The sequence below is a fragment of the Hippoglossus stenolepis genome, chromosome 3 (assembly GCF_022539355.2).
Source record: "Hippoglossus stenolepis isolate QCI-W04-F060 chromosome 3, HSTE1.2, whole genome shotgun sequence".
NCBI classification, from domain to species: domain Eukaryota; kingdom Metazoa; phylum Chordata; class Actinopteri; order Pleuronectiformes; family Pleuronectidae; genus Hippoglossus; species Hippoglossus stenolepis.
In genome coordinates, this window is record NC_061485.1 from 24,886,413 (window position 1) to 24,894,848 (window position 8,436).

At 39.5% G+C, this 8,436-nt stretch overlaps 1 protein-coding gene across 1 annotated transcript; it reads right to left on the reverse strand.

Moving 5' to 3' along the window:
- Positions 1–221: 221 nt before the first annotated feature.
- On the reverse strand, positions 222–7,292 carry mdfic2 (MyoD family inhibitor domain containing 2). Its single transcript, XM_035151723.2, has 3 exons — positions 7,205–7,292; positions 3,675–3,887; positions 222–758 (listed from the first exon to the last, which is right to left on the reverse strand). The coding sequence occupies exons 1-3, from the start codon at positions 7,290–7,292 to the stop codon at positions 541–543; spliced, it is 519 nt and encodes a 172-aa protein (XP_035007614.2). The 3' UTR covers positions 222–540.
- Positions 7,293–8,436: the final 1,144 nt, after the last annotated feature.

An 8,436-nucleotide genomic window follows, 5' to 3' on the forward strand; every position in this document is an offset into this window, starting at 1 on the left:
TACAGTATTTTGCAATAAACAGAGGAAACACTGATGCTGAACCACAACTATCAACAGTCTCACTACAATTTCTCCTTTGTACCTCGAACATAACATGGAAAACCTAACAGACCCTTTTTTCACAGAAATATTAAATACGCCTTGACAGGAAACACAAACACAGTAGGTGTGATTAATAATAGTGTCTGCATTCAGTTCCTGGCTCTACTGTTCTGGCTCGCTGCTTTAAAAATGGGTAACAGCCGTTGTCAATCATTTAGGTCCACTTGGCTTTTCCTGTCAAAGTTAAACTGTCTGAGATGAAATGGGTCCGTTTCATAGATTTGGGACATTATATTATATAGATACAAGGTCACATGCATTCACAGATGCATTATCTATATTTATTGTCATTTTAACACCACAAATGTTGCATGTAACAGCTTCAATATTATTTTCTGTGCATTTAATCAGTGTTTTAGACTGAAGAAACTGTCCACTTCACAGTCTGATCTTTGATTATCCATCAAGTTCCTTAGGGTAATGAGTATTGTTTTCCTCCTAGTGGAAGCATAACTCAGAAACCTCCATCGCCAGCTCCAGACAATCCCCTCCTTCATTACAGGCAATGAGCAGACCACAGTCCAAGTCCGTGCAAGAGTCATCGTCGCTGCTGGATGCAGACTCTGCTGCCGTGACGACCTGCTTGTAGTTGGGGCAGCAGTTGCTGCTGTAGAAGCGGCAGAAGAGGCAGTTGAGGATGATTCCTGCACAGTCAACTGAGGGAGACACACCCAGTCAGGAAGGACGTTAAGTTTTATAAAAGCTTATAACCCCTTCACGCTTTTGCAAAGACCTCTTTGAAATAATGTGTGATGTTTAAACCATATCTGGGGACATAAATCATTTGTGCTGCTATAAGAGCTGCTTGTCCTCACTTATATCTTATAACATTTTAAAAGCATCCTTTGCTTCCTTTATACATGCATAATTTAGGAAATCATGCCCCACTCCCTCAGAGAGACAAGCAAGAAAGCTGTTTGGAGACATAATCAATTACTCCAAGTCTCTCTTGTATACTTTGCCAGGAGCGTTTCCAAATTGTGGTGTGGCTGCAGTGAAGCAATGTTGTGTGTCTTCCCAGCAGCCTTTGCCAAATGGTGCCCCCTCGGGTGCTATGAAGCATGAGATCATCAAGTGACACTGACCATGAACAGACAGTTACTCACACACAAGACATGTTGTTGGAAAGACCCTATGACGTGTGTTGCAAAGAATTCAGAGAAGATATACCGTATTTCCTTCTAGGCTGCAAAATCGTATAAATCTATTATTTTAAAATGTTTTTAAAGTTTGAAATCTGCATCTAGATCCTGGTCTGTATCATAATACATTTTGATAAAGATATTACACTTTATGGGATGAATTATGCACAAATTCAGCTAAATCCACTGATTTATGGTTATTTAAATTCATTCAGCTGCTATTGTATGAGCAAGATGACCCTACATTCAACTCATACTTGTTATCAGCATGTATCCACAATATGTCATTGCAATTGTGCACTGCTTTCAAGAATTTAATCAGATGTCAGAAGTGTTACAGTCGGACGGGAAATAAGATTTGGAAGAAGAGCATTTACAGGGTTATCTGAATATATAAAAGTATAAAAGTATAAACCAATTGCCTCAGTGTAAATGTTATGATGTGACTTTTGTGATTTCGAAATGACAGAATGGAATTATCTGCACCGAAGCCAAGAAGAATAGGCTCAGCCCAAATACAGAAATATGGTAACTAGTTATTCAGATTTCATTCTACGTAGAAGACCAAATCTCATTAGTGGATGTAATGATCAAGTGAGAAGAAGGTGGCTAAGACTGATTTAATTATCTTGAGGTTCTACAATTTGCACCATGTCTAAATCATGGATGGTTGATGCATTGTTTGAAGGTGGTTAAATGAAAGTTTTCCACAGCGTGCCAACCCCTTTGTTTTGGACATGGCCGTGAAGGGGTAGTGTCATCCCTTTCCTCTATGTGATGTAGGGGTAGTCGCCATCAAGCCCTTCAAACACCCCTTCAGCTGTAGTGTATTCAGGATCCCCCTAAAAACAAAGGGGTAGACGGAAATTCCTGAATGCTTCACTAAGGGACGAAGCGAATCAAGACGGTGTCCGCTGCGGGTAAAATGCTCATAAATGTAAGTATGAAATCTTGCAAAATAATCAGGAATTTCTATTGGAATATCTTATTTTAATCCAGTGGAAAATGTAATTGAATCACTGTGACAAACGTTTCAGGAAAATCGCAATTCACGCTGTCAAAACAAGCATGTAAACAGTCCGAGTGAGAGTAACGAGTAACGTTCGTTACTACCGTGTCGCGTATATGAAATTTGAAAAAACAAATCCTGCTCATGTTATAACCTTTTCAGTGTGAGGCAGAAGTTTCTAGGGACAGGACTAAGAACCGATGTAAACACGCTGACTAACTGTGCATTGATCAATAGATTCATCTGTCCTGTCAGTCCTGCAGTTGTCAGATGTGTCACTATTATAATGTAAGTTGATAATGGTTGTTAATATAGTAACCTTAGTAAATATTGTTTGTCACTGTAAAAAGGTTGGTTGGCTGATGACGTAGCGAGTGTCCTGATACCTAGGGGACTTCCCCAGTGGCTCTGTTTGAAGGGGGACCCTCCCAAAGGGGCACTTCATATCTAGGGGTAGGGCCATAATACTCATATATGACACCTACTGTATGCTGTCCTTGGTTTTGTGATTATGTGCCTAAAAGAGACTGTAAACAAGCTCCTAAAGCTTTGTAACAGTGACGTTGCTATTCTTGGTAACATAGTGTCTTTTTATACGAAAATAAATATGATTGTTTTGGATACAGTAATCGTCACTGCTTACATTACTCCGTCAGTTTCCATATTCATATTTAACATTCAGCATAAATGAGCCTAAAGCAGACTCTTAAACTGTTGTTTGTCAAGAAGTAGGAATCTACTTTTGTACTTTGGACAGGAACCAGTCTAGCTCCAGCCTCTGCTTCCAGTTTTTATGCTAAGCTAGGCTAGCTAGGTCCTGACTCCGAATCAACACATGATATGACATACATTTTCTTATCCCTTGAAAAGAAAGTGAATAAGGGTATTTCCTAAAATGTTGAACTATCTCTTTAATTAAAATGAGTTATTTTAAAATGACTTATTTAATATTTAATTTAATACAAGTGCATAAGAACAAACAGTCTGTGGTGTAATCACTTATGCTGCATGTACAGTAGCGAGTCTACTTTGGTGGCCTTTTTTTTCATTAGTCTTCCTCTTTTTTGCTGTAGTTTCAGTTTCTTAATTATTCACACACTTTCATAATTGATCATATGAGCTGCATTTAAGCATTCCCACTGCATAGTGAGGCATAAAGCTTGCAATTTGTCAAATTCTTTATTCTGTCTTTGGTCTATGGCATTATTATGCTGCATATTAATGATCATTTATTTCATCAGTGCAAAATCAGTGTTTGGATGAAAAAGTTAATTTCCAAACAGTTTTTTACAGAGGATTCAACTCAAGGTTTATTTTTCCTGAGAAGACTTCAGTGTGTATTTATCTGAATGGGTTTGGCAGCTGATCGTGCAGTTTGACGGTGTCAGACGCAGGGGTGAGTAAGTGCTGGTGTCACTAACCTCCCATGTTGCTCTGCGGTGAAGAAGACAGGGACTCTATGGAGGAAGAAGCTGTGGAGAAAGATCTCCTCAGGTACGTTTTCAAAGAGAACTGAGGGGGAGAGGATCTGTCACACTCTCTGGGCTGCTGAGCATCTGTGTCCCCACTGGTGTCCCCAGCCTCAATCTCTGCAGGTCCACAGTTTCTGACTTGAGCCTCAAATTGAATCCTTTCTGTAAGAGACAAAATGTTAAATAATAAATAAAGACACACTTATTAGCAACAGGTACTGATGCTGACTGATTGACTCAGTCATTTGCAACACAGTTAAATCCGCTGAGGACTGTATTTGTCTGCTGTCGTCTGCACTTGTCCATGTCTCAGAAGAGAAAAGTAACAAGCCTGTTCAGATTTCACCATTTGTAACTGCAGTAATTAATTTGAAAAGGTAGAACTGGACAATTTACTGCCAATAGTAGTGGCTTTATGGTAATGTTACAACACCATGCAATACAATGCAACTCAATACAGTAGTCCTGTGTACAATTTTTAAAATCAAACACTGTGTTCTCCACTTTCATGGCTGGAAATTTCTTTCTGTCAGCACAAAAAATACTTTTAAAAGTCTTTATACCGTCACAGGACACGGCAGCTATCCAGTAAAACCAGACTGTTGAGATTCTTTGAGGGTTAGACACTGTACAAACAGTGAATGCCATAGGGAGTGGGAGTAAAACTGATAAATCACAGCTTTGAAACAGTTTAAAGAAATTACCGAAGACTTTGCTGAGATTCAAATTAGTGAACGACAACAAGACGTTCATTTTAACTGCACGAGCCAAATGCTTTTTTAATGGAAATAAGTCAACATTTTTGGAAAAACATATTGTCTTTCTTTCTGAGAATGATAAGGCAAATGATGCATGCAAGCTGAATGTATTATTAGCAGTCCAGGTCATGGCCTGGTGCTGTCCAGTGCTTGCTTACTTGCAACTCTAAAGCTTGTTAATTGACTTGTTATATTTTGTTTGTTAACCAGTATGTCAGGCAAGCAATTTCATGGTGACAACAAGAGTTTAATGATACATGGATTGTATTTCTCATTATCTTTACAGCCAAGCTGGCGCCTTCCCCATTTCTAGACAAGCTAAGCTAATAATCTCATTGTAACAGCTAAGGAAAAAGCTAGCCTAGCTCTATTCAAAGTAAAGAAACAAAATCCGCTGAACAGCCCATTTGTTTACCCTTCCCTCTGTATGCTAAGCCAACCAAACTATTGCTTTAAAGTCTATGTCCCGACTTGGGATGACATCTACAATCTGTGTGATGAACATGCCACTGGTCAATGATAAAAAAAGGTATACTGTTTGAATTGTTTGCCATATCATCAAGTGGAAACTGGAAATAAAGTCCTAAGCTTAGTAGCTTAATAGCAAAGTGTATCCAACACATAAAGCCTGCACACCCACACAAGTGTTTTTAATGACTCGGGCTGATTAGACATGGTCACGTTAAAAATGCTATTATGCGAATTTATTACGTTCCAAAACTCAAGTGCCAATAAGAATGATGACAGGTCAACCAGTCATTCAAATGGGTGCTACAAAATGAACAGGAGGGTGGAGCTGTCAGTCAAACACAATTTGTCCACACCCTCGTGGTCCTGAGAATGGGAGTAATCAGATAGCGCCTGTGTGGGCGGACTGAAGGCGTGCACAAGCTTTAATGAGGCTGGTAGTGCTCAATGTTGAAGAATATTTATTGCATGGAACTACTGATTGATTCAAAATTGACAATTGTCAATTTGGTTATTTGTGTCCAAACCCAACCCAAGCCTGGTGAAGTTAATCTAAGCTGCACTGAGTTTGTATTACTCTGTGCCTGACACACATGGTTATTGCTTGCTTCGCTCGATAACAGACATATGCAGCGTAACAAATCTGCCCAGCCAATGTGACCAGCCTGAAACTGAATATCATTTCAGACATTTTTGTCTGACTATGGTCGGTTGATCCACACTCTAATGTGGAGCCTTGCACTAATAGACACAACATACAGCAAAAGACCAGTCGAGCTTCTCAATGTGCAAATGTTACAGTGGAGATGTGTGATACACCAGATCAGTGGTGTTATACAGGTATATGACCCTCACATGGAAGTTGGAGCTTGTGAATGGGAACTTGTGTAGACACTATACTTGGTGTTCAATTGGTAAAGTCATGAGAGCTCCGTGGTCAAGCAATGGAAACCTGCATGCTGCTTGTGAGCAAGCTAGCAGGTGGTTAACATATTGTAAGAACTACAAAGGCATAATGACTGAGGCAAAAATTACGGTGTTGGGAATCTCTTCTGTGACATTTTATAAGGTACAAACTATGTATGGCTATAATGAGAGTATAGTAACTTATCAACCAATGAAAAACGTCCTATGTCGTCCACCATGTCTGAAAACATCAGCAAACATGTACAAGTTGTGTGGTCACGGCTTTGTGAAAATCCAAAGTTCAAGGTTGTGAAGTTTTAAGATCAGTATGTCAACATCAAATCTAAACAGATATTAATGAATTATTGCGATGGCTGCAGAGTGTTTACTTTTTCACCACCTATTTGAAATGAATTATTCACCATTCCTTTCTCTGGTTTATTTAACATTTAATGCCTAATGATTTATTCAAACTCTGGGCACATTTTTGAAAGTCGAACTGTATTTGTCTTGTTTGTCTTACCTAAACTGTTGAGAGACAGATACAAATGGACGTTGCTCAGGGCTGTATTGGCCATTTTTAAGATTTAAGTGGCTGTTTTGTTATAAATATGCAATAGCAAAGTTCAAAATATGTTCCTGTGTTAACGCTGTCAGGTTTTATCTCTCACTGGAAATGTCTGTAATTTCACATCTCAGTGGCTGAAATGAGAAGCCAAGAAGGAAGGAATTGGTATTTGAAGAACAACAAGTTTAAAATAAACTTCAAAATCAGCGCCGTCTGACTGTATGTTTGAGCTGAGAAGCAGCGTGATGCTCCGGGGTTATCTAATGAATTAAGTAAGAAGTGCAGCTAGTCCGTGCCCATGACCATTAGCTGATAGAGAAATTAGGCCTGCAGGCATACTTTGCATTTTTCAGGTTTTGTTCCAGTGTTTGGCCAAGCCACACTCACTCATTAGACACCACAGTAAACTGGATGTGAGGATAATTTCACTTCATGTATTTAATCAAAATGCAAACTCAAAATTGCAGCATCCAACATCCAAACTATTTAAAAAATGTATGTAAGCAAGCGACTGACAAAATCCATTTGTTTCATTGCTGCAAAATGGGATTTGTTGAGGAAATCTTTCTGAAACAGTGCAACTTTTCTTTAAAATTTCAAATGTTCAATATAAAATAACACAGAATAGAAATAAGCACACTCAGGCAGCTACTTCAGGACGAGGAAAACGGAGGATAACACAGACGACTGCACATTATCATAACAGAGATTTACAAGAAACACAGTGAATCAGTGGCGATGCTCTGACTTTTTCCACAGACCTGAGTCACGTTACTTACCTCCTCTCACCCGGCAAGAGCCCTCCTCAGCAGCGTTCGCCCTCCCTTTGTCTCTCACATCGGCTCTCAACGTCATTTCATCTGCCATCTGGTCCATTGCATCACAAATAGAGAATGTACTTAGTATGACAAACCGGATTACCTCAAACCAAAAACATGAGGCTCCACACAACTGAGGCCAATGTGAGTCAACGTCTGACACCGATACCACAGCTCAGTGTCTCCGTACTCATGTCAGCTCTCAGGATGTGTCTGCGACATAGTCTTCTGGTCCAGGCTGTGGAGGCAGCTTTTCACCTCGGCAAAGCGGAGAGCATCCAGGACAAAGTATCCTTTACTTTGCATAGGGTCCATTTGGCCTGCTGCCTACTGTACTGTAAACCTCTCTGATGTTCCAGTGACGTTGGCAAAAAATACTGGAGATCCGCTCTGATCACAGCATCACGGAGACAAAGTCAGAAACATTTTATTAGTTTGAGTAAGTCTCGCCCTTTAAGTAATAATGAAGCTAAAGGCAAAGCATCACATCATAAAAGGAAACATCACTTTAAAATATCAGTCACTCTACTAGAGTAGTGCTCGTTCTAAACCTGCCTGTTTGTAATGCTCTGTTCTCTTGTCCTGAATTATTCCTTGTCATTAGTGAGTCCTCATCAAAGAGTTCTACAATATACAGTGACTTTTTATTGTTTGTGTATAGTCTATAGTGCAGAGTGAAGTTAGACAAGTTTTTGTTCGTCCTACCTGGTTTATCTGAGATTTCTTATGTATTTTTATTTTTGATAGTCAATGTTTTTCATAAAATTAAACTGAATGTGCTTCATTACTGTTCACGTGGGTGTCTATTATATATATGTTCCACTGAACTCACATACATTGCAAGACGGCTATTTCAGAGGAAGTTGTTACCCTGATGAAGGAATGAGAACCGGCAAACACCCGTAAATGTCTGTGCTGGTCTGATATGGTGAAGGCCAGTTGCCAATGACTGTTGTTTATCTGAGGACGTGGAAGAGGACATGTTCAGCTCAGTCCGCAGACTGAACGCATGCTCCCCCGTTCCCGCTGACTGCTACAGAGCACTAGTCACCTGTTCATTCAATTTTTATCTAGTATTATAGTATTTATAGAGTATTGCGTGTCCAAATCACACCAAATTCACCACTTTACTTTCTTGAGTCATTAAGAAGATACAGGCCAAGTGTGAATCTTTTGAGGATACCAATTATTGT

Excerpts from the sequence above, each read along its gene's own strand:
- mdfic2 (XM_035151723.2), bottom strand. The coding sequence starts at position 7,292 with ATGGCAGATGAAATGACGTTGAGAGCCGATGTGAGAGACAAAGGGAGG. Across the intron at positions 3,888-7,204 it reads CTCTTGCCGGGTGAGAGGAG|AAAGGATTCAATTTGAGGCT; the intron begins GTAAGTAACGTG and ends TGTCTCTTACAG. Across the intron at positions 759-3,674 it reads ACCGCAGAGCAACATGGGAG|TTGACTGTGCAGGAATCATC; the intron begins GTTAGTGACACC and ends TGTCTCCCTCAG.